This window comes from Lotus japonicus, chromosome 2, assembly GCF_012489685.1.
Source record: "Lotus japonicus ecotype B-129 chromosome 2, LjGifu_v1.2".
In the NCBI taxonomy this organism is placed as follows: domain Eukaryota; kingdom Viridiplantae; phylum Streptophyta; class Magnoliopsida; order Fabales; family Fabaceae; genus Lotus; species Lotus japonicus.
In genome coordinates, this window is record NC_080042.1 from 30,854,920 (window position 1) to 30,881,275 (window position 26,356).

Below are 26,356 nucleotides of genomic sequence, written 5' to 3' on the forward strand. Positions count from 1 at the left end.
TGCTTTCGGACTGTAAGCAAGCCTGATTCATGCAAAATAATTCAATTACAGTGCTTCTGGACTGTAAGGCTATGAATCTTCCTGATTCATGCAAAATAATTCAATTACAGTGCTTATGGACTGTAAGGCGATGAATCTTCAGGATTTATGCTTATTACTATGGTACTTCTGGACTCATAGATAAATGATTCGAAGAAGAATGAGAAGAAAGAAGAAGAAGAAAAATTGTAAAATTATAACCTTCCACATGGATGTGGTACTTACTCGCTTGAATGAGAAGTGGAAGAATTTAGGAATTCTAGAGAGACGATCGCTTGAAAGAGAAGTGGAAGAACTTAGGAATTCTGTGGAGAACTATCGTGCTGATAACGTGTTATGAATAAAGACTAAGCAAGTAAATAAGAGAGGAGAATAGAGGAACAAGAGATAAAGAAATAGTGTGATGAGGATGCTCTGCTAGCTGCAGACTCCCTTGTATTTATATTATTAGGTTTGAAGTGTTGAACAAGTATACATATGGGTATGGCCCATGGACTCCTAACTCTAATGGGCATCCAAATATTCATAACACTAGTGTGTTAGATTGTCCAATAATATTTTGACATTAGACGTAATTTAAATTTCTTAAGACACATCTCTAAATATTATTGATCATCTAAGCATGATTTGATCAAAAGGTAAATCTTAGGTTACAAATCTAAAATATTAGGTAAACTTATTTAATGTCATATACAACTCAAAATTATGAATGATAGATTTCAAACAAATGTATAATTGTTTTATAGGCAAAAACTTTATTAAAAGGGAGGACAAAGGACACTCGAACTCATAGTATATAAAATATTTCCAGAAAAAATACATGATAAAGAGCCAACACAGCAAAGCAATTACATCATAAGTCATAAGTAAAAGCTATTCTGGAATCAAATCACACTAACCCAACACGCATAGACTCAAGGGTCCTTCCACATAACCATGAGACTAGTAAATCCCTTCGATTCTTCAAAAGTAAATTATTAATCTAGTTCATTAACTTAATTAATTATCGTTAATTAGATTAAAATAGGATCGAGGAAATTTTCCTACTTACTAAAAAAAAATAGGATCGAGGTTAATAAATAGTGTAAGAGTGCAAGATTTTTAAATAACTTCTATTTATTGCTTAGTTAATACTACAACTTAATTAATGTTGACTTTGAAGTATATTCTATTAATTTCTTTTATGAGCTAATTTGAAAAGAAAAAAAACCGAAAACTAATCATTTTGAAATTATCATTCTCTAAAAATTATACTCTCTCCATTCTAATATAAGTTGCACAAGTATTAATAAGAACTCATTATTTGATAAATATTTTTATTTAACTATCTCTATTTAAATTTGAGTTATATTACTAAGAGATAATGTGATTATTAGTTAAGAGCATTGTGAGAGTTGTGATAGGTGAAAATTAAATGTGGTAAGTAAATATAATATTTAATAAGATTATAGTAGGAAGAAAGTGAGAAAATGTGTTAGGTTGGTAAAACAATTAGAGAATTTAAAACATAGCATAAAAGTTAAGGAAATTTATATTTTAGAACGTTAACGGTGGGAAGGAGTATAATCATTATGCAATTTGCTTTAAAAATGATGTTTCGAAAATAAATTTGCTTTAAAAATGTAAAAAAAAAAAAAATCATATGCAAATTCACATATTTTTGTTTAAAGAGTTTCTCTAAAAAGGTTATAACATTTTTTTATAAGCGGAAAATTAGCTTACAATATCTATTTTGTTTTTATATTTCAGCGAAATTTTGTTTCATCATAAATGAGTAATAATACATAAACTTTTCACTTTCTCTTTCATCTTATTTTCACACATTTTTCTTCTTTATCTCTCTGCATTTCTCTCTGATTTTTACTTTATCTCATAAGGTGGAAGTAAATTTGATTTGTTAACTAATCATTACTCATCATAAGATCATAACTCTCTTTTGGATTCAAGTAAAGTTCCATTAAAAAAAAAGTAAAGTTCCAAAGGGCAAAGACGCAATTAATTGAAAAGAAAACAGAAGAAAATAGAAAATTAAGGAGAGCATTCGAGCCGCGAGAAAGATTGACATATACAAGTGGTCCTTTGACCCATGTCCTTTGACTACTGTCTACTTGTTCACCCAGGTCGGTCAAGTAATTGTTTAGACCCTTTAATCTTATGCGTTGTTTTCTACATTAGAAAATGCAAAGAAAAGAAATCGCTAATTATCTTTGAATTGACCCCGTTTGAAATAGTTTATTTGAGCTTATGGAGCGCCTTTCAGTTTGTATTCAGAACCTGGTGGATGCTGGTGATTGGAAGCCGGTGAGGATTTCAAGGGGAGGTCCTCCAATATCTCACATTTTATTTGCAGATGATGTGCTGCTTTTCTGCAAAGCAACGACAGCCCAATTTAATCTACTGGCGGCTACCATGAAAGCATTTTGTGACAGTTCAGGTCTCAAGATTAACATGAAAAAGTCCAAAGCCATAATTTCAAAGGGCGTCAGTATAGAAGTGAGGACAGAGATCTCTAGAATTGCTCCTATCCCTTTTGTGAGGGACTTGGGGAAATACTTGGGGTTTCCACTCAAAGGGGGGTGCATGAGGAGCAAAGATTTTGATTTTCTTCTTGAGAATATTCAACGTAAGCTGGGTACTTGGAGGAGGAGTATGCTTAACCTAGCAGGGAGGATTTGTTTGGCAAAATCGGTAATTGCGGCCATCCCGACATACACAATGCAGGTCTTTTATCTCCCTCGTAATGTTACTAACCTTATTAATCAAATGATGCGGTCCTTTATATGGGCGGGCAACGAGGGAAGGAGGGGATGGCACCTTGTTAGCTGAGAGAAAATGTTGAAATCCAAGGAACATGGTGGGCTGGCGCTTCAAGACACAAACCTAGCAAACACGGCATTACTTGGAAAAGCAATCTGGAGCCTTATTCATAAGCCTCAGAAGCTATGTGTACAGGCCATGAAACACAAATATTTAAGTTCTAACTCTGTTTTGCAGGTTCAACCTAAGAGATCAGATTCGCCTGTGTGGAAAGGGATACTCAAAGCCCGTGATCATCTCAATTTAGGGTTCCAATTCAGATTGGGGGAGGGGTCTACATCTCTGTGGTATGAAAACTGGAGCGGAATGGGGAGCGTGGCGAACCAAATTCCTTACGTAGATATCCACGATGTAAACTTGACACTACGAGATATAATCAGCGATGGTCGATGGAATTTAGAGAAGTTGTATACAGCACTACCAGCGGATTTGCTTCCTCAGCTGCAGCGCATAGATCCCCATCTGGTTATGAATCGCCAGGACATGTGAGTGTGGGGAAGCAGCGACAGTGGGTGCTACTCTGTCAAGGATGGATACACTTGGCTCGTGGATCAATTCCAGCAGGACGATCAGCAAGAGGATTGGCATTGGCTCTGGCGCTTAAAGATCCCTGAGAAGGTGCGAATTTTCATATGGTTGGCGCTGCATAATTCAATACAAACGAATCGGTATCGCTTTAACTGTAATATGGCAGCGACCCCTAGCTGTTCTCGTTGCTCTGCATCAGATGAAGACGCAATCCACTGCCTGAGGGACTGCCCTCATTCAAGAGAGATTTGGATGCGCGCTGGAGCCTTGTCTTGGCCAGGATTTCTGCAGCATGGATGTGGGTCTTGGGTTAAGCGTCAAATACAAGGAAGGCATGGAACTCAGTTTGTGGCTTGTCTGTGGGGTTGTTGGAAGTGGCGGAACAATATGATTTTTGAAGAGGCTTCGTGGTCCAGCGGCGAGGCTTGGCGTCGGGTGTGCCAGGATCACGATGAAATCAAGAAGGGGATGAATGATGATGATGGAAATTGGATGCTGAGAAAGTGGCTGTCACCACCGGAAGGATCGATTAGCCTCTGTGTCGACGGAAGCTTTAATCACGCTGGCAGGTTTATGGGTTCTGGTGGACTAGTTCGTGATCATCAAGGGCAGTGGGTCTGCGGTTTCCACAATTATCTTGCAGGTGGCAGTGTTCTGCTATCGGAAGCAAGGGCGTTGAAACTTGGCTTGCAGCTAGTGTGGGATCGCGGATTCAGGGAGGTATATTGCAGTGTGGATTGCCACGAATTGATTCGGATGCTGGAGGATGAAGACAACCACAGATTCTTCCCCATTCTTAGCGACATCCGAGAGCTTATCAGTAGACAGTGGAAGGTATCTATTTCTGATATTAGTCGGAACTGCAATCAACCGGCGGATTGGCTAGCCAGGAGAGGGGCATTCACTTCATCCATGGCGCTGTGTATCCTAGATACCGCGCCGTCGGACTTAGAGATCCTTGTCTTGAGGGATCGTTTGGCTCTTCCTTAGTTTTTTCGTTTCGTTGTTAATTTTCCGATGTAGCAAAAAATCTAATAGCATAAGCTTTTATGTTAGTGTTTGAGAGAACTTATGCAAACAGCTTATGACCTACCATAAGCTGTTTTGAGTTTATCTTCATTAGCTATTAAGGATAGATTATGAAAAAGAGCTTATACTTATATATAACTTATTTTCAATTCATTTCAATGAACTTTTTAAAATAGCTTATGAATAAGGTGCTTATGTCATAAGTGTTTATGACCATAAGCGCTTAATTAAGTTGTTTTTTCAAACGGGACCCAAATACCATTGACCCGCTACTGCCACAAAATATATTGTCGTTCATAAACCATTGCAAATTTGGGGTGTTTAATAGAATGGCCACAAGTTAAAAAATGTACCACTCTATGGAAAACCGGAAAAATGTGGGTGTTTTGGTCGGAGGGAATTGGATTCGGAATCCTTCCCATTAGATTTGTCAACCCACTTTAAAGTGAGGAAATACGGAAATGCCCTGATTCTCAACTTTCCTAAGTAATTAGGAAACTAACTTTTCGAACTGCTTGTGTTTTAAACAGAACACCCCAACCAACCTTTCTCACTTTCATTTCTTCCCTTTCACAACCCAAAGTTCCAAAGCACTCAAAACTCAAACCCTTTGCAATCCTTGAAGTTCTGGAGCAAACCTCAAGCCCTCTTTGCGTTCTTCGACTTGGTGTGACCCCATCACCTCCCTTCTTCATCATTTTTGTCAATTGAAAACTCAATTGAACCCTAGAGGTAATTTTTCAATTGAACCTTATGTTGTTGTTGTTGTCAATTGAATGCTCAATCGAACCTTAGGCATGCGAATTTGGTAGATTAGGATTTTAATTTGGATAATTTTGGGGGTTAGAGGGATTTAGGGATCGAGGGTGCCGATTTGGAGATTGTGGTACTTCGGAAAGTGATGATGATGAATGTATGACCAAATTTGTACTCAAATTGCTTTGACATGCAGATGATGTGTTGAACAAAGGAGTTCTTGAGTTCATAGGCAGTACCTTTCTCGAGACTCTGAGAGCAGTGTCTAGATATGGTTAGACAATATCATCATCATCTTCATCATCATATTCTCCAAAAATCCTTCTTTTGGCATGTCATGAGACAACAGATTGGTTTGCTGAAGACGATTGAACTTCCTTTTGTTTCAATCTTGAGGGTGGTTCTTCTCGTACATGCAGCTTTGTAGGTGGTTGGATTGACATGGTTGTGGATGAAGTTCTACGAGATCTGGTCTTTCTAGGGATAGCTTGAGGCTTGAACAATGGGGCTACCCATAAGTAATCTTGAGTGCGGGCATAATAGGTTGTTGAGTTACCTGATCAAGAACTTTTATGATCTTGCCAGCCGGTGAGATCAGACGTCTGACTTTGGGCGGTCTGGGGAAGTCAGCTTCCTTCTCTTTTCCTTTACCTCTGTCTTCAATCATCTTCCTCTTTTTCTTTGTTTGAAAATTTTCAGGATTGACGGAATCGTCGAAGGTGATCTTCATTTTCTGAACATCTGAGAGCTTGATGGGTGTGGGGAAGACTATATCATCATTAAGACGACCAAAAGTCTCTATATAATAAATTAGAAATCCTTTCTTCTTGATCAATGTCGTGATGAGAGATCCAAATGTCATAAGTTCTTGGGGTTTTCTAAGAAAATGGATAAGATAATCTCAGATGAGTAAGTCAGATTTACCTAGGTCCTCTTCAAGATTTGGTACAAAGCAAACCTTACATGCTTGTTCACATGGTTCTGCGCTTTCCATTGGCAAGATGACCTTGCTAATTACAGTGTGAGTGAATTCCAGATTTCCCAGCAAGTTGCTTGAATCGACAACGAACAGTTTGTTCTCCTGACTCTTTCCAGATGCTATCAGAGTCAGTGGACTTGGACTTCCATCCTCTTATGTATCTTTCACCAAACTTGAGATTTAACATTCAGAGTAGTAGCAATATCTTCAACAGTGAAGGTCGTAATGGCGTTGTTCTCTCTGGTGATGATGGTTCTGTTTTTCTCCAATCTTGCATAGTTGTAGAATTCCTTCACCAGAGGAACATAAACTTCCCTCTTTGAGATAGTGTAGATGGGTTCCCAGTCTTGATGAAACAAGTCTTCAATTCTCGGTAATTTGACATGGATTTAGAGCCCCAGGTCAAGGTAACGAGGCGAGATGATTGGAACGTCTCCCAGTCTCCGAGCAAGTGTTGCCCCAATGTCATCAATTTGAGCACGTCTTTGAGAAGCAATGCGCTCAAAACGAGCAATGATGATCACCATATCTTCTTCAGTCCTCCCTGGTTCAGTTCTTATCTTTCTTGTCATTTTTAGGAAGGTTTGCAAAGAGAAAGAGTGTGTAGAATTTTGAGAGGATATGAGATCTTTTGGCGATTGAGTGGTATGTCAGAAAATTCTTAGGTTGAAGAGGATTAGGCGGTAGAGAAGCAGAGGTGTCAACTACTGACTCGAGTTTTTCAAGTTAATCATGAGGTGTGAGATTTGAGGCAAAATCAATGGAAATTATCACACACGTCATAGAGAAGTTCTCCAGTATTAATTTGAAGTGACCTTTGCTTTCTTTCAAACTACTACGCCATGTGAAGAGGTGGAAGATGACATCACTGGCGTTTGAACTTGACAATGTCAGACGATCAGAATGTAGAAGTTCTAGAGCAGATAGAGCATTGAAGGTTCTAGACGATACTTCATCAACTGTTACAGGTTGAGCTTTGACGATCTCCCATGGACCGTTCCTGCAGTGCTTGATTAGTGCATAGGAACACATATTTCAAGGAGCATAAAACATACCAATACTTTTCTAGTGAAGCATCAACAAGGTCTTTTGTGTTTTCATATAACATTGGCATGATGTAATCTTGGATTTTAAGATCTTCTTATTGATCCTTGATCTAAGGCTTTTGAGTGCAGCACACTCCAAAGCTGGTGGTAGGACAAAGAAGATACTTTGTCATTTTCCATAAACATGTCATCTACAAGCATAGGACTAGAGACATCATTCAAGAAATAGATATCCTTGACTTGTGGTCCTTCGTTCAGCTTCATCTTCAGCATGGTCAGCTCTGTTCTTGACATTCTTCTAGTAGAGCTTGATTGAGTGTTGGTATGTCATTTCCAAATGGATGTGAATGATCTCCATACTAGCTAATGAGGCAAATGTCTCAAAATAGTCAATTCATTTCTGCTTTGCATCCGTTCGTTTCTAAGACTCCACTTGGTACTAGTGATCGTCTGTTGATATTGATTTGGACTTCTGGAGTGACATCTCACTTGACTTCTTTTCTCAAGGAAAACTTGGTCCTTACATCCTTTTCAAATGCCTACAAGGACTCTTTTCAGAAGATGTGGCATTGAGCAGTTTCTCTAGACTAAATGAAGATGCTTGATTAGACGTTGGGAGATCATTAGACGTTGAAGCTTGAGTTCAAAGACTGAAGAAATATTTCTCCCAAAAATTCTAGAGGCTCTATTTGGAGGTTTGATTAAAAGACTTATCAGCACAAGATTCTTTCCACGAGGAGTGTTCTTGAGCTTCATGCCTTAACTGTCTTTGATAGAGGAGAGTATAACCAAGGATATTCCTTTGTCTAGCTTCAAATCGGGCTTTCTCTGGTTATCTTTAGCATTCATACCCAAGCAAGTAGTGAAGATGGTTTTGTTCAGCATCACCATCTTGTAGAGATAACAAGCTGTCTGTTTGATCTAGTCCACGATCTTAAACATCACATCCTTGATGGTTGAGAGCTTCTCTCCAACATGGGCTTTGTGCTCTTCTGAAGCTTGAGCAAGCTGAGCTGTAGGGTCCAATTCTAATGGTGCATCTTCAGCATCAAGTGGTGCTTCATCATCAGCATCCTCTAGAGCATCTTCATCATTTTCAACCAATTCTTCAGTTGTAACTGAAGATTGAGCAACATTGCTTCTTCTTTAGTATCACTCTGATAGCTTTTCTGGCTGTGAGCCCTTTGATATTTGTTGATGACGTCTCCCTTGAATCATATTGTTATGTCAGGCCCTTCCTTGACTTGATTCTAAACATCATCCTTGGAGTACGACTTTCAGATGCTCCCCCATGCATCTTTGCTCTACACATGTTAGGGTGTTAGTTTTCAGAGACCATGCTCTGATACCAATTGAGATATTCATAAATAGTACAAGAAAGCGGGGGTTTGAATTGTGTCATCCTAAACTTTGGATTTCCAAATGATTGAGAGTTTTGTGACTTGCGTTGACATCGTTTGGTGCAGCGGATGAGTGAGCATAGGGAAGGAAACAAGAGGCACAAGCATTTTATCCTGGTTCACCCCCAAAACGATAGGGCTACATCCAGTCCTTGGCTATACAAAGATTTCACTTAAGTTATAAGCATTCTCTTTTCACTATGCAACTATTGGACTACATCCAGTCATTGGCTTTAACTTATAAGCAACTTTTATGGTGCATTAATTATTTTTTGACAATATATAATATCCTCATTCATTCCAGTTTACACTATGCAACTATTAATGATAAATATAAAATTAAAAAAAAAATTAAGATATGTAGAGTTATTTTGAAACGTTGATATAAATTCAAAACAAATTTAATCCTAACAGTTATTTTAACTACATTTCTTAAAGAACGTGAAATAATGATATGATTTTTATAAAAAGAAACGGAAAAAATATCAAATAATAAAATATGAATATGACATTTATAACTTTAACTAGTACTTTTTACCCGTGCAACGCACGGGTATACTTTTTTATTTTGTATTGTGTTTTTTTATGGCTTTCTTAAATTATTTATTCGTATGAAAAAAGAGAAGAAAAAAAACTGTGATAGTTAAGTGTATTTTTTCGATGTGTTAATTTATGTTTTTGATTGTATTTGTTTTTTTTTGTCGTACGGTTTTTTATGAGTGTATTTGTTTTTTTTTATTTGTGCTATTTGTCTTTGTTTATCTAATTGATGCTTTAGATTTATTACTAGTGTTTTTTTACCCGCGCTTTGCACGGGGAATATGTTTTGATACCTCTATTAATATGTTGATTATTAAAAATATATTAAACAACATATGAAATAAAAGAGTCTGAATTACTAATAAAAGTGGGCCAAAATATATTAATTATTATTTAAATTTACAAAAAGAAGAGACATTCTTCTTTTTTGGTTCAAAAGAAGAGATATTCTAAGCAACAGAGAATAGAAATATTCTTGCTCAGACCCCAAGTTGTGAACATTAATTTCGCTACTGCAGTAGTTATCTTTTCATGGTAAAAAAAATGAAATCTGAGATAAATTGGAGAAGCAAATGCAATTATGCTAGATAGTATTGGCAAACAATTTAAGTTTTCAGCATCACCACAACAAATTTTGTTCTAATTTTTTTTAGGAGCGGCTAAAAATCAGATAGCCATCCTTGTGTATCGTACAAACAAAAGATGAGAATCAGATAGTATTCAATGTTTAAAGGTCGAGAGCTTAAGAAACAAAACATCAAAACAGAGAATCAAATTGGATTAGTAGATATGTTTGTTTATTAGTTTACTCCAATGTGTCTCAAAAAAATAAATTTTAAATGCCAAAAATCAATACATTCTGCAGCAATGAATCCCAAGTCAGATCGAGTATTATTTATTTGAACGATGAATTCCTCAAACTACATCAAATGCGTGTGTCTCCACTTCATGATTATGAATTCCCAGAACATATGCTATCAATATAAACAAATTAACAACTCTTTGTACAAAAATTAAATATATGAATTCTAAAGTGAAAATCACAAACTAAACACAAGTAGTCACTCTCTCCATTTATCAACCACTCAAATGGGCCCCTCATTTTATATTAGCAAAAGATTACACCGAGTAAAATAGTGTTACCTTTGTATATAGCACATCAGTGAGGGTAAATTTATCCATAAATTCTCGCAATTTCAATAAACTCAATTATCGATATATAGAATTAGAAGCTGTAGAATATCAATTAACAGCTAAGACTGTAATGTGTGAATGTATGGTGAATATTAAAATCGAAAATATGAAATTGTGTGTTTATTTTTAATTGGTAATATATTTTTTGCAAAAAAACAGCTGAGACTGTAAAATACCAGTTAATAGCTGAGGGAACCTGATTAGAATTACTCTAGAAGATCAAGAAAATAACTTCAGACTAATTACAAATCAATTTCACTCACAAAAACACAAAAATGATTCACCGCAATTAAAAAAAAAAGGAATATGGAAACTTAAAATGAACCTCTTCTCTATTATCCTTATGTGTGGGCTTTCCTTTCTCTTTAGACCTTTTATCCTCCCCCTGTAGCTTGAGATCACAGAGAGAAGCTCAACCAGACAATATATATTACTTTAGCACTCTCTCCAAAACCTTTGTCCAATCCAATATTTCTTAACAACCACCTTTTGAGTCTTGCAATCAGGGCATCATCTTCAACCCCTGAAGAACCAAAGACAAATTATCACAAAACATCCAAAATTTATCAATAATGGAAATTTATCCCACCGTTTTATCACCAAATATACAACGGTAGTAAAACATGCAACAGAGTAGGGGAAAAAATATACACCAGCAGTCGAACATGCAACAGATGAAAAAGGAATGTCCGATTTTATGTTCTCAATCATTTACATCCTAACAAATAAAAGAAAAGCAATTATAAGAAATTCAGGATGATTTGATGAAGATGCCAAAAAAAATTACAAAAATAAAGAGAAACTTATAGTGTTAAGCCAATTTTCTCTACTTAAAGGAGTCTTGAAACTATTGCTCATCTTCAAAGCTAGAAATTGACAAAGACATAGGCGTGATCTCAAAATTAAAGCCAAATGCATATATAAAGATATCTGATATGATGCTCTTACAAAAGAACTATCATACAAAGCTATTATTAAAATAAAAAATAATAAGAAGTGACATATAAAAGGCAACCTTTGAAAATGTATGATTCATGAATTAGCCTGCAAAAAGAACAAAATTCAAGGAGAAATTAAAATAGAATCTTTAAAGCCTTGTGGACTTAAAATGGAAAAACAATCAAACCTTGTAACTTAACTATCCCCTAAAGCATGACAACGATATAGACCTCATAAGAGGTCATACAACAGATTTTGAGAGACATGCCTAATAACTACACTCATGGCTTTGACTAAAAAACAACTAATCTTTTGAACCAAAAAACAAATATGCAAAGGCCCAAAATATGAAAATCCTGTGAAAAGGAGCAACACAGTATAATGCTATCATCATTGTGCATTGAACTTGAATTAAATTCACAAAAAAATAGTTAAGTGTTTTTTTATAAGTCATTCATTGCATTTAAAGTAAGGGGTGCTAACCCAAATTTTGCACGGTTCAGAACTGAATATAAAGGTAATAATGCAGCAGGAATTATATATCATGTCATAGATAGAAACAAAGAAAGGGAAATTTGAGTGGGTTATTGTACCGTCATGGACTTGGATTGGGCCAAGCGTGCTTCCAAGCAGAACGACCCAAGAACCAAGCAAGGAAGCCCAAGAGGTAGACAACCAAGCATGAAGTGGAGTCCACATCCATCCCCCTTTTCTCCCCAAGAATAGTCAAAGTAGTTATTATAATTCCCCTTGATTTCCTCCATAAATCATGTAACCTAGTCAACTCATTCAATGCATTTATTACTAGGGTTGTGGGTTCACCATCTATATAAGGGGAAGCTTATGATATATAATACAGGCTCTCTATTACCACAATAATACTCTTGAGCTTCTTTGCTCCACCCTAGAATTTTATTCGAGAACACTGGCACCCACCGTGGGGCTAATAAAACTTTCCCTGGCCCCAAGTCATCTTGACATCGACATACCACCTCCAAGCATCTGCACGCCGCACCCCTTCCTGATCATGTTTCTATGCTGGGTTTTTTCGTTTTCCTCATGAATTCACTCTTGACTTGATTTTTTTTGTTTTGCTGCTTGCTTCATCCCTCTTTATTATTGTTACTTAAATAACTAGATGAATAATTTTATTTAACTTCTTCTGGTTTTTATTCTGTCCTGGATAAAGAAGAGGGACAGATTGGCATGGACGTTGGGAGGAAGATGTTGTTCGACCGCACATCTGTGAGCGGCTGGGGAAGCATAAGTAGCGTGGGGGAAGACCTCCATGGAAAACCACTGCTGGAAAAATGATTGGTTGGCCAACACATTTTTTATCTCTCCTTGATCACATTCACCCATGCTTAGGGACGATTTCAATTTGTTGCCCTGTTGAGGAATTATTTGGTGTCAGCAAAAACAGGTTCTTTATCTTTAATTAAGAATGACATTTGCCCTGGTTTATTATTATTCCTTTATTGACAGAGAAGACCGTAAATATATCTCACTAAAATATTCCATTTGAGGGTATCATTTTATCCATGATTTGTTGCTTTGAGTTCAGCCACACTAATATTGTAAAACTCTCATTCAAGACAATTAAAGTGAATTAAAGTTGATTGCCACTCATTCAACGGTTACAATAGTATTTTGAAAATTTATTTTGTTACTATTACTAATTGGTATTATTATGATTGCTACCCATTCAGCGGTTTCACATATTAAACGGTCTTAACTTTTGATATTCCTTTCAAATTATTATTATCACACATTGAAGTACATAATGCGTTTCAAAAAAATAAGTACATAATGATTAGCTTTTAATATTTTTCCTATTTCTCCCCTTTATTTTAGTGATTGAATCCATCCATTGCAATAATAATTTGTGGAGAATCATTTATAGCTACTATTAATTATTCGCCATTAACACTATTTATCGCAGTGTGTGTATTTTAAACAAAGTTTAACATTTTCGTTAGGTTTTGCTGTGCGTAAGATTTAATTAGAATGCAAATTTTCTCCTCATTAGGACATTTTTAGCATACTGATAAATGTTTTGGATATTACAACGTATGGCATGCTTGAGATATTGATCCAACAGCTTGAGAAGGATCTCTATATGACGGCTTCACGCATGAACCTTAAACATCAACAAGTTATTCTTGGCTTGTGATGAGACTAACCTGGAGCTTATATTTTGGAAATGGTACTGATGAAGATTAAGACACATTTGAGGAGGTTGCATATTTATTTTGCCAAAAAACTTTTATCACCGTACCAAATATGTTTCTATTATCCAATCAATCAACCAAGAGACTGAGTAAGGCACAAAGACGTTCTGCAAACCGGTCGGGATGCTGATCCTCTTCCGTAAAGATCTAACCAACCAAAATAAGTCAAGGCGATCTACACCCCGGAAAAGTGTGGCGTCAAACAAAGATTGTCGAGCTAGCTCACATCTCTCTGTCGGACATCTCACCACTTGACCCCGTGTCAAGTGCGTTTAATCTCCGCCCAACCCTGTGTTGCGCGTCGACCCTCACCACTTAACCCCGTGTCGAGTGCGTTCAATCTCCGCCCAATCTCGTGTTGCGCGTCGAGCCTCACCACTTGACCCCGTGTTGAGTGCGTTTAATCTCCGCCCAACCCCGCGTTGCGCGTCGAGCCTCACCACTTGACCTCGTGTCGAGTGCGTTCAATCACCACTAGACCCCGTGTCGAGTGCATTTAATCTCCGCCCAACCTCGCGTTGCGCGTCGAGTCTCACCACTTGACCCCGTGTTGAGTGCGTTTAATCTCCACCCGACCCCGTGTCGTGCGGTTAAACTTCCGCCAACTCCGGTTGCGCGTCGAGCCACACCACTTGGTCCTCCACCAGGTGCGTTAAATCTCCGCCGACCCTGTGTCGCGCATTGAGCTTCTTCGCCTGGCCCCATGCCAAGTGCGTTTCAACCTCCGCCGACCCTGTGTTGCGCATTGAGCTTCTTCGCCTGGCCCCATGCCAAGTGCGTTTCAACCTCCGCCAACCCTGTGTCGCGCATTGAGCTTCTTCGCCTGGCCCAATACCAAGTTTGTTTCAAACTCCGCCGACCCCGTGTCGCGCGTCGAGTTTCACCGCTTGGCCCCGTGCCAAGTGTCAAGTAGGATACGATGCAAATAACTTTAAAGAGGAAAAAACGACTAGTTCATTAAGACAGCCGACTTAAAGCAACACGTGCCCAATTCTAAAGGCTTTTGTGCCTAGTTCCTAGCCACAAGCCTTGGGGGGCTGTGTACCGTCATGGACTTGGATTGGGCCAAGCGTGCTTCCAAGCAGAACGACCCAAGAACCAAGCAAGGAAGCCCAAGAGGTAGACAACCAAGCATGAAGTGGAGTCCAGATTCATCTCCCTTTTCTCCCCAAGAATAGTCAAAGTAGTTATTATAATTCCCCTTGATTTCCTCCATAAATCATGTAACCTAGTCAACTCATTCAATGCATTTATTACTAGGGTTGTGGGTTCACCATCTATATAAGGGGAAGCTTATGATATATAATACAGGCTCTCTATTACCACAATAATACTCTTGAGCTTCTTTGCTCCACCCTAGAATTTTATTCGAGAACAGTTATCAAGCACCAAAGAAATGATTGCATTGCAGTACCCAACCTTTAGAAGACCCAAAACGAATTAAACTGACCCATTCAGGCCACACGAAGACCCTCACAGTTAAAAATATCCATTGCCCCAATCCCAACTCACCAATTAAGGAGATTTCAGACATTGAATAGGATTTCAAAACCCACTCAAAAAATGATGAATGAAATCCCTGCACTCTAGTTGTTATCCAATTTCAAGATCTGATTTGTACCAATTCTAGCACACTTTCCACCTCCAATTCTGACACCCCTAAAGATCAAATTATAGCAAAATCTTTGAAGATTACTTTAATTACCTCAAAATTATTAACGCACGACACAAATCAAAAGTTGCATCTTTCAAAGAATGGAACCACTTTAATGTCATGGAATATCCTTTCTCACAACATTCATTGTTCTATTTCAATTTTGGAAGAAACAAACTATGTGTGGGAAGCTATTTGCAAGCATCAATGGTATGAGTGAAATTGGAAACCAAAACCAATGGTGAAAAAAAAAGGATAGAGAGTAATATGTTGAAAAGAGAAAAACCACCCCTTAAGCAATTAAAAGGACATGGCACAACATCTGATATAAAAAAGAAACTCAATATATATCATATTAATTAATTCAGAAATAGGAGAATCCATACATAAGTTTTTTCATCATAGATCACAGCACCAACCTGAGCAATATCGTGAGTCTCAAAGGTAATCACACCGCTCTACCATGGGATTAACCACGTCATTACGAATACTTTCTTCAACCTACAAATAAATGAGAATAAATCACAAATGTAATTTAACCCAAAAGTCCTAAAAATGCAGAGAAGCCAAAGACATAGAAGGACTCTGTTGAATATCTGTTAAGATTTAGTTTATTAATAATCTAACAAAGAGATAAAAAGAAACTAAATCTATCTAAACCTATCTCTATTTAAATAGATATTATCTCTATTTAAATATCTATTTAAATAGATACTATAATTTTTTATATAGTATCTACAATATATTCAAATCATCCTGAATTTCAAATAATAATACATATTCTCATTATCTACAGTATAAAAATAAAATATGTAGTGCTGAGATTATAATCCATTAAAAATTAATAAATATTGTATAAGATTGGTTTTCAAATGGGTATGATAAGCAAATAAATAATTACAAATTAAATAAATATTGATTTTTTATTTAAACCATCATTATTAGTTTTATTTTGATTTTTTCAAAATCATTTTTTTATTTTCTAAATCAAATATATATTGATTTGTTTTTTAATTTACAACATCAGTATTTTTAATTTTTCAATTTTTTATTTTATTTTGTATATATTTTAAGTAATTCAAATTTTAATTCAAAAATAATTAAATTTTTAAAATTAATATTCCCTATAATTTTTATAACAATATAAAAAAATTCAAAAAATACATAATCGAAATTTCAAAAAAGATATAGAAATTTCAGTATTTTAAAATCATGTTTTTATTTTCAAAATCAAATAGATATTGAACTTTTTTTTAATATACAACAAAAACATATAAAATACGAAATATGTATTATATGTGATGTCTTTTATATAATATACAACAAAAACATAGAAAATACGAAATATGTATTATATGTAATGCTTGGAATCTTTTTTAGTTAATTGGATATCAAGATAAATAGAAAATAATAAGATAAATTAAGATAAAATAAAGAAATAAAAAACCTAAAATCTAATCAAATCTAAAATCTAAAAATGTAATAAATAAAGATAGATAAAAACTATTAAAATCTAACAAATCACAATAAAAACTCATAAAATCCTGAATTAATTAAAAATCCGAAAATTCAATAAAAATACCATAAAAATTAATTAATACTCTAAAAATAAATAATAAGATAAATTAATATAAAATCATGAAATAAACAACCTAAATCCTAATGAAATCTAAAATTTAAAAGGTACTAAATAAATATAGATAAACAATATCAAAATCTAGCAAATCACAATAAAAACTCATAAAATCCTGAATTAATTAAAAATCAGAAAATTCAATAAAAATACCATAAAAAATTAATTAATACTCTAAAATAAATTAAGATAAAATCAAGAAGTAAAAAACCTAAATCCTAATCAAATCTAAAATTTAAAGATGTATTTTTTTATGAGAATTAACCTGAGAATGACACGTGGAATTTTTTTTATGAGAATTAACGTGAGAATGACACGTCACTAAGAATTAACGTGAGAATGACACGTCACTAAATCAGCCTGATGAGAGTTCTTCTTTTCTAATATATATTGATTTTGATATAACAATTTTACTGTACTTTACAGATAGAAGTAGTATTTTTTGTAAGATCTTATTTAATATTAAGTTTGTCTTTTTGAGGTTCATAACTCATATGAAATAAATAATAATAAATTTTTGTAAAACAATTTGAAGTTAATAGTATAAGTCCATAGATTGACATTGATGAAGGAAGATCAAGAGGAAGAGTTAGGGGAGTTTTTTTATTGAATGACCTCTAAATTTTAAGGTTTTTTATTAATATAATTATTAGTTGATTAATATTTTAACAAACATAAACTAATAATATGTGTCTTATGAAATTCCCTATATATGTGTGTTTAGTGATATCATATTTATATTAATTTTATCCCATGACATTCCATAACTCAAATAAATTAAATAATAAATCCATTTAAATTATTTTGAGGTTAATAGTAAAAATTTATAAGACTAACATTGATGAAGAAAGTAAAGGGATAACGATAGTTTTTTTCTTTTTTTTTGCATCACATGTTTGTAATATCTATTTTGGTAGTTATGAATTTTTTTAGTGATATCATATTAAATATTAAATTTATCCTATGGTATTCCGTAAATTATATAAACTAAATAATAATAAATAAGTTGAAAGTTGTAAACTAACATTGATGGAGGACGTTCACGGGGAAAGAGATAGAAATGATTTTTTCTTTTGCATCACATGTTTGTGATATTATTTTAGTATTTATGTATAATTGTTTTGAGTGATACATATTTAATATTAAGTGTACTCTTTGACAGGGGCGGACCTACATGGGTTCAGTTGAACCCCCTGAGAAAAAAAAAATTCATACTTACCTCTTTATAATATTTTTTTTTGACCCCCTGAAAATTTAAATTTGCACCCTAGACCCCAACTCCTCTCTCTCACACACTCATCACGTCAGACAAACTCTCTCTCTCACACACTCTGATTTCTCTCACACGGACAAGCACTCTGCACTCTGTCTCTCACCTAGGTTTGGGTCACCACCACGTCGGCCGCCGCACCACCACTATCCACCACCAGACCAGTCCAGCCGCACCACACCACAGGTATGGCTGATTTCCCTAACCCTAAATGGCTAAATTGATTTCCTTTCTCTTCTCTATTCTCAAGCTTGATTTCCCTAAATTGATTTCCTTTCTTTCTCTTTTCCTTTCTCAAGCTTGATTGCCCTAAATTGATTTCCTCAAATGTCCTAATTTCATTCAAACGATGCAAGAAATAGGAATTTCAAGTTTTCAAATTATGATTGGCTTGTTAATCCAAGGTCTGCGTGAGAGATACAGGTCTGCGTGTTTGCTTGCTTTAAGCATAGGAAATAGGACTTTGCAGATTATTTTGTGTGTTTGCTTTGAGCATAGGAAAGCTTTATATAATTATATACTGGTGTCGTTGGTTTTGAGGTACAACGAAATTGATTTCCTTGCTTTGAGGAAGGAAATTGATTTGTATAGGAAAGCTTTATATGTATAGGAAAGCTTTGATGGTATTCAAATCTGTTGATTTGCATCTCTTAATTGTGATTTTGAGGTGGCAGTATTGGTGGACTTGTGGGATAATTGCTGGGGTCGAATGTTGTGTTATGAGCTGATCAATGTGTCGTTTGTTTTGCTACTGGTTCCATTCTTTTTTCAGATTTTGTTTCATTATCTTGCTGCATTGTGGGAGCGGATTGGAGGTGGTCTCACAGGTGTCAGAGTATGGTGTTGGTATCCTTAAAAGTTTTGTTGGGATTCATAGAAGTAGTGGTGTCCGTAGTGGTGGGTTCATTAGCAGATTGATTAGTTTTCCTCTTGGAAGTGTGGCTTCTAAGAGGGTTGTTTATGTGTAACTTGAAATTGTAATCTTTTTTCTTTTTCCCTTGTGCACTTTCTATCAAGCAAAAACAGAGGACTCTGCTTGAAAACTTCATTATATTGATTATTGTTCTATATATTTTGTATTGGGCATCCAGTTGAATAAACTAGTTATGGTTGAGTTTATGCTTCAAGTTTTTATAGTTCTTTCCTTGTCTAATATTTCAACTTCAGATGAACCACTTGTCTTTGGAGATTCTCTTGTTGATGTGGGGAACAACAATTACATAATGTAATGCCTTGTGCTGCTCGAGTAACAAGATGGGGCATAGAGAAAATGAGATATTGATAACATAACAATTAGACTATGATCACTTTCAATTTCTGTTTTCTCAATCCCCAATTTATTGATTTGGTATTGTATTAGAAATTGCAATTGTTTATTTTTTTGGTATTGTGAAGTTGAGTATGTTCATTGGAAAAATTTGAACCCCCTGACCCCGGGGTCCTGGATCCGCCATTGCTCTTTGACCTTTCATAAATCACATGGAATAAATAATAATAAATTTATTTAAAATAATTTTGAGATTCGCAGTAGAAAGCTAGTATAGAATAACATTAATGGAGGAAGTTCAAGGGGAGATTTTTTTTTTTTTTTTGCATCACATGTTTGTGGTATTTATTATGTATGTTTTTTTAGTGATATCATATTTATTATCAAGTTTACCCTATGACATTCCATAACTCATATGAATTAAATAATAATAAATTACTTTAAAATAATTATGAGTTTTTTTTGAACTCAAAATAATTATGAGTTTAATAGTAGAAAAGTATAGACTAATTAACATTAATTGAGGAATTTCAAAGGTAAATGGATAGGGGAGGGTTGGTTTATTGAATGACTTTTAACTTTTAAAGTTTATTGTTAATATAAATTATTACTTGATTGATGATTCAACAAATTTAAATTAATAATGCGTGTCTTATGGAATTCTCTAAGTTTTAATGTAAATTTTTTCCTATAAAAATTTCATAACTCATATAAGTTCAATAATAGATGTGCTTAAATATAAAATTTGTACTCTATTTTTTTGGAATCCAAATATATATATATTATATATAATAAAAGGGAGAGACTTAGCTCAAATATAGGATATATAATGAGGATACACAAAACCAAAATCTCAAACATCCAAAGATAAGCATACCCACTTAACCATCCTAAAATTTGTAATTTATTAATATTAGATTTTGCTATTCGTTATCATAAAATTAAAATTAAGTATTGATAAAAATTATAATTATATTAATGTTGGTAAATAAAGTTGAAAGTAATAAATATGTAAAAAAAAATAATTCATAGTTTTTTTATTTGGTTACAAAAAATTCATAGTTTGTTCATATTAAACTCAATATAAAGCAGGATGAAATCAAGTTAAACCCGTCTAAACAAAATTTCCGCAATCTTAGAAAACTTGGACCTTCTCATTTTTTTAGGGGAAAAATAAGAGAAGTAGTAAGTTACAAATACTTATTTGTGAACATGGACATCTAAAAATTATATCAGAATTTTTTTTTGTATATATGCAATATGCATCTTGGGGATTGTGAGTTTCAGTGGCTATTGAGGAGAACGATGCAATGCAGAGTAAAGTAATGAAGAATGGAAAAAAAAGTTAGAAACAACATAATATTAGGGTCATCCATTTAAGGAAGCAATGTTAGAGGTTAATCCATATGGATTATTGTTGTTTAGAAAATGAAATTAGTTGTCATGCAGTATTGTACGTATGTCCTTTCTTTTATAAAATAAATTAGCACTATAAATCTTGGTTTCTTCAGAGATAATCGATTACATGAAAATGATGTCAACTATATTAAATGCTACCAAAATCATATTTTGCTGTAGTAGTAGTGTCACTTGTAGCCTCTTCAGTTTTTGAAATGCCCATTCAAGTAATCATGCATCTATGCTTTCTAACTCTATATTTTCTAGCAGATGCTTGAACCATAAAATTCTGAACCGCATAAACTTGTCATACACATAGTGTGTCGCTAAGCTGTGGCATTTGAAAAACTACAATTTTAAAAATTCACTTTGTTATGGTAACAATAAATAGTTTGAATTAGGTACCATGAAAGTGAGGAAAACATAGAAATTGAATACATTTTCAACGATTAAGAGCAGTTCAATACTATTAACAATTTGAGGTTTTTTGAAATCTTTTGTTTCCCACATATGGAGCACACAAACTGTTTGTGTCATCCTACATAACAAAAAGTTAGCAAATCAAAGAGAAAATAATTTTTTAGGTGTTTCAATTTTGCATGATGAAATCAAGTTGAAGATCATCATGAAATAAAATGCATGTTAGAACATATGTAAACATTCTAGGCTAGTACATCAATAGCTAGCCGTTGGATATATGTACTGGAAAAATGTCTTGAAGCTTGAGTCATTGAAAAAATAAAAGCAAATACCTCAATAAAACTTACGTGAAGTGCAAATGCTGAATGATTATTGACACTTATTAATTTATATAGTTGTAGAGAAAAGGGTTAGTGATTGTCCTTTTTTCTTTTGGTAAGATCTTATTTAGTATTAAACATACCTTTTTGAATTTCATAACGCATATGAAATAAATAATAATAAATTTATTTAAAGTAATTTTCAATTAATAGTAGAAGTCTATATAATTACATTGATGAAGGAAGTTCAAGAGGAAAAGATAGGGATTTTTTTTTCGATACATTGGAAGACGGAAGTTTTTTTTATTGAGTGACTTTAACTTTTAAGGTTTATTATTAATATTAATTATTAGTTGATTAATACTTCAACAAATCTAAACTAATAATATGTGTCTTATAGAATTCATAACGAATATCATATTTATTGTTAATTTTGACCTATGACATTCCATAACTCATATAATAAATTCATTTAAAATTATTTTGAACTTAATAGTAGAAAGTTATATACTAACATTGATGGAGGAAGTTCAAGTGAAATATCGAACTTCTGAGATTAAAAATCTGATAAATATCGAACAGTTCTGAAAAATCACATATAAAATAATATGCATAAGTACTTAAAAGCTCATAGGTAAAAACACATATTTGAAACATTGTTTATTGATAGATTATTTTACCCTTTAGGCTTCTAAACTTCTCCTTTATATTATATATAAATAAATATAAATACTTTTTTCGAATTTCATCTCATATGAAATAAATAATAATAAATTTATTTAAAATAATTTTCAATTAATAGTAGAAGTCTATAGAATGACATTGATGAAGGAAGTTTAAGAGGAGGGGACATGAGAGTTTTTTTTTGTTGAGTGACCTTTAACTTCTAAGGTTTATTATTAATATTAATTATTAGTTGATTAATATTTCAACAAATCTAAACTAATAATATTTGTCTTATGAAATTCATAACTAATATCATATTTAATATTAATTTTGACCTAAGACATTCCATTACTCATATAAATTAAATACTAATAAATTCATTTAAAATAATTTTGAGTTTAATAGTAGAAAGTTATATACTAACATTAATGGAGAAAGTTTAAGGGGAATATCAAACGGTTGAGATTAAAAGTCTGTTGAATATCGAACGGGTTCTGAAAAATCACATACAAAATCATATGTATAATTACTTAAAAGCCCATAGTTATAAAAATACATTAAATTTTTTTATTGATAGACTATTTTACCCTCAACATTGCTAAACTTCTCATTTATATATATATAATGGTTAACAACTTAAATAAAAAATTAAGTTTAAATTAATTATACTTAAATGCCATTCATCCTTTAATCTTTTTTCAAATAAAATAATTTATACTTTAATTGTTTTAATAAAATGGGATAATGGGACCTTTACAGGAGTGAGATCCATCACACTTTTCTATGGCTTTTTTGTAACTGTCATAGGAGTTGTCTATGATGATCACAGTCTTCCTTTCAAAGATTCTAAAACTGAAGGAGCATATTAGTGCATTACAATTAAATTTAAGAAGTACCATATTCTAGTCATATAATTGGTTACATAATGTCAGACATATGAAATCCAATAGCGCTTAAAAGCTAAAAACTTCGTCCCTTGAAACCCAGAATTCTTCGTCCATGTGTGGGTAAGGTGAATGGTGTGCCTCTTTCAACAAATAGTTCAAATAATAATGTGTTGGAAAACATCTTTACATTTATCTTTCTCTTATAAAAAAGCTATCAATACTAATTGTGTTATACCAACTACATAGTTATTCAAATAATAAAGAATAATAAAATTCATGTTTAAATTTATTAAAAATGAAACAGTAGAACAAACATTTAAATTTAAAACTTAAAATTAAACAACGATAATTACCATAAAAATAATAAAGTTGATTTTTAAAACTATTAAAACTATAAGTCTGTAACGGTGGGGAAATGAATTTTAATTGAAACAAAAAGTAAGTATTTAAATAAAATTTAATCTATTTATCTTATGATTGAGATTTTGAACAAAAAATTAAGATTGAAATCATTTAACTTGAATGTTATTAATCCTTCAATTTTTTTTTATAAATTTAAATAAAAAATGAAATAAAACTCAACAAATAGAGTTGATAGATAAAAGGAATAAGGAGGTAGAATTAAACCGAAAACCGAAAACAATCATGTAAAATTAGTTACCACATTCAGTGTAAATGACACCTACAAATGTCATAAATTGGATTAAACTTAATGTAGACGATGAAGATGATATTTTGAAACTAAATCAATGAAACGTAAAAGGAGGAAAAATGCTTCATTATACCGTATTAGAAGAAAATATTATCATTTGGTCAACAAATTGATACAAAATTAATCAAAATTAAAAAAAATAAAAAGTAAGAAACTCATATTGGTTGAAGATTAAACTGTCAAAGAATGGAAGCAAACATCATAAAATTGTGCAAGAAAAATAATGAAACACAATTAGAGAAATAACCAAGGAGATGACTTTAAAGCTTATGAAGAAAAAGAATTTTTGATAATAATAGTTAATCAATAGCAAAGAACAAAACATGCATAAATTATAAAAGTAAAATAAAGTGAGTAACTTTCATCTATTGAGTAAGTGATATCAACATGCATATTGCAAATAAAGAATGAGAAGAATGGATCGGAAAAAATAAAACCGTTTGAGAAGAACGTAGCATGAGAACAAAATCTGAAGAAGAAATGATGGAAAAATCAGAACAGATAAATTAAAAGATATAAATAAGGCGAAAAAAGAAGGGCTCTTACCGGATTGAAGATGATGATGGAGAAAAACATCAATGCCTGAAAATGAAAAATGATGAAAAAGAAGTGACCAATAGAGAAGAAAAGACGCAAAAGAAAATTCTCTAACCTGATTGGAGATCTTCTTGTGATGGAATGATGTTGTTGGAGGATCCAAATCGTAGAGATTACTTGCACATGAATGGATATGCTAAATGTAAGATCAAGTTTTGATCTAGTAGTACAACTCTATGTTTTGATGATTACAAGTTAACATTTTAGTATGAACAATTATGGTACTCTAACGTGTTTTCTGAGTGTGCTCTAAACAGGCTCTGACCTTGATATAATCTCACACAAATCAGAAGCACTTTGCTTAAAGAGTGACCCTAGCAACGCTTTCGCAATATCTATGTTCAATCTGAACAGTAGAAAAGCTTCAGAAGATCTGAAGTTAATCAAGCTCTGATAAGGACTCAGCTCACTTGAAGTTCTGAAGATCCAGACGTTCTGACAACCCAGACACTCTGAAGGCTCAGAAGTTCTGATGGTGTAGAAGACTCTGAAGATCCAGAAGCTGAAAAGTGAAGACTCTGAAGTCCAGAAGCAAACTGGCTCTGAAGACCAAGTACTTCTCCTCTGAGTTCAGAATCAGAAGGTACAACGATCTGAGGATCCAAGCTTCCCTCTGACTCTGATGAACAAGCTTCACAAGTTCCAACACGAAGCATTCCTCTGATCAGAAGTCTACTGTAAGACCCAAGTTTTTAAGCTTAGAATAAGTGGAAGAGATTTCCATTTATGATTAGGCTTGACGTATCGTGAAGGGAAACCTGAACTAGAGTTTACCAAATGAAATAAATTTATGAAGGAGAAAGTTCAGGAAAAGTCTAAGGATTTCATCAAAATCGATAAAAGATATAGCACGATCGATTCGCTTAAGCCTAGGACAAGAACCTTAGGAAAAGACTAAGTTCCACCCTTAGAACACTATAGGAATAAAATTTCCAATAATCTTCCACCCTTGGAACACTGTAGGAATTTATTCCAAAAATCTTCAGAGAAACGTTAGAACTTCTCTTAATCCATATACGACAATCGTTTTAAGGCGAAACTCTAGGATCTACGAACGTCCGATTCCAATCATCGGAAGTTTGCCGAAACTAGAACCCTGATAGTTCAAAACCCTAGAATCACCCGACAATGAAGACTTTTTCTATTCGGAGCTTCAAATGAAGATTCCACACGCGTGCACCCATTTCTCTTGATGATTTCAATCTTTCTTCAGAAGGAAGTTTTCTATTCCGACATTCGATGCAAAAAGTAACTTATCGGGTAAAATAGTTTTACACCGACTTTGCATTAGTCACCTAAAATACAAGGAGACCTCTTTTGAGTTTTGGATTTATGTCGCCAAAACCTATCTTAGAATTCACGGAGAATGAAGCCGGAAAAATCAGATTCGCGAAACTTTCATTTTACCGCGTTTTGCCAACCTCTATATATAGCCAAGAAATGAGAAAATATCACAAATCTTACCCATTTTCTCTCCAAGGGCCGCGAGTTTGCATAGAGGAGGAGGAGAAGAAGATTTTGTTCATTTCTTGCTTGATCGTTGATCCAACAGTTGCTACTTCAAGGTTTCGAGGTATAGTCGCTAATCCTTACCTCTGATCGTCTTTTCCATAGCTTTTCTCTAGACTTTTCTGAGCTCAAAGTTTTGAGGTTTTTGGAAAATTGTCCAAATAGCTTGATTTCTCTGTCTAAACATATTCCCTACGTGCCCAAGAGCACTTCTGTCGGATTAGTTTTTCCGTTATGTCGCCGAAATTCCGCCGGAATCAATTTTTGCATCAAATACCCATTTTTGAGCAAAGTCGCAACCTTTGGGCTGAAAACTATCGCCTTAGCTTAGTGCTAGTAGGATTAGTTGTCATAAACGTCGTTAAGGACGTCCCCATCCAATTTGCTTTTCGAAATTTCAGTTTTGAAATTCTGAGCTAAAATATTGACCAAAATACCCCTGCGACAGTTTTCGATCCGACAATTTTTCCGAGTTTAGAATACCCTTAGTTACGACTAATAATAACCTAGGAACCAAGTTTGATC

General features: G+C 33.8%; 1 protein-coding gene and 1 long non-coding RNA gene across 2 annotated transcripts; both read left to right on the forward strand.

Moving 5' to 3' along the window:
• The first annotated feature begins 3,543 nt into the window (after positions 1-3,543).
• LOC130736325 (uncharacterized) lies at positions 3,544-4,374 on the forward strand. Its single transcript, XM_057588164.1, has one exon. It carries the CDS (start codon positions 3,544-3,546, stop codon positions 4,372-4,374), a length of 831 nt encoding a protein of 276 aa, XP_057444147.1.
• A 13,649-nt stretch (positions 4,375-18,023) lies between these two features.
• LOC130735336 (uncharacterized) lies at positions 18,024-19,174 on the forward strand. Its single transcript, XR_009018399.1, has 2 exons — positions 18,024-18,241; positions 18,828-19,174. It is a non-coding gene; the product is annotated as an uncharacterized LOC130735336 (long non-coding RNA).
• The last annotated feature ends 7,182 nt before the right edge of the window (positions 19,175-26,356 follow it).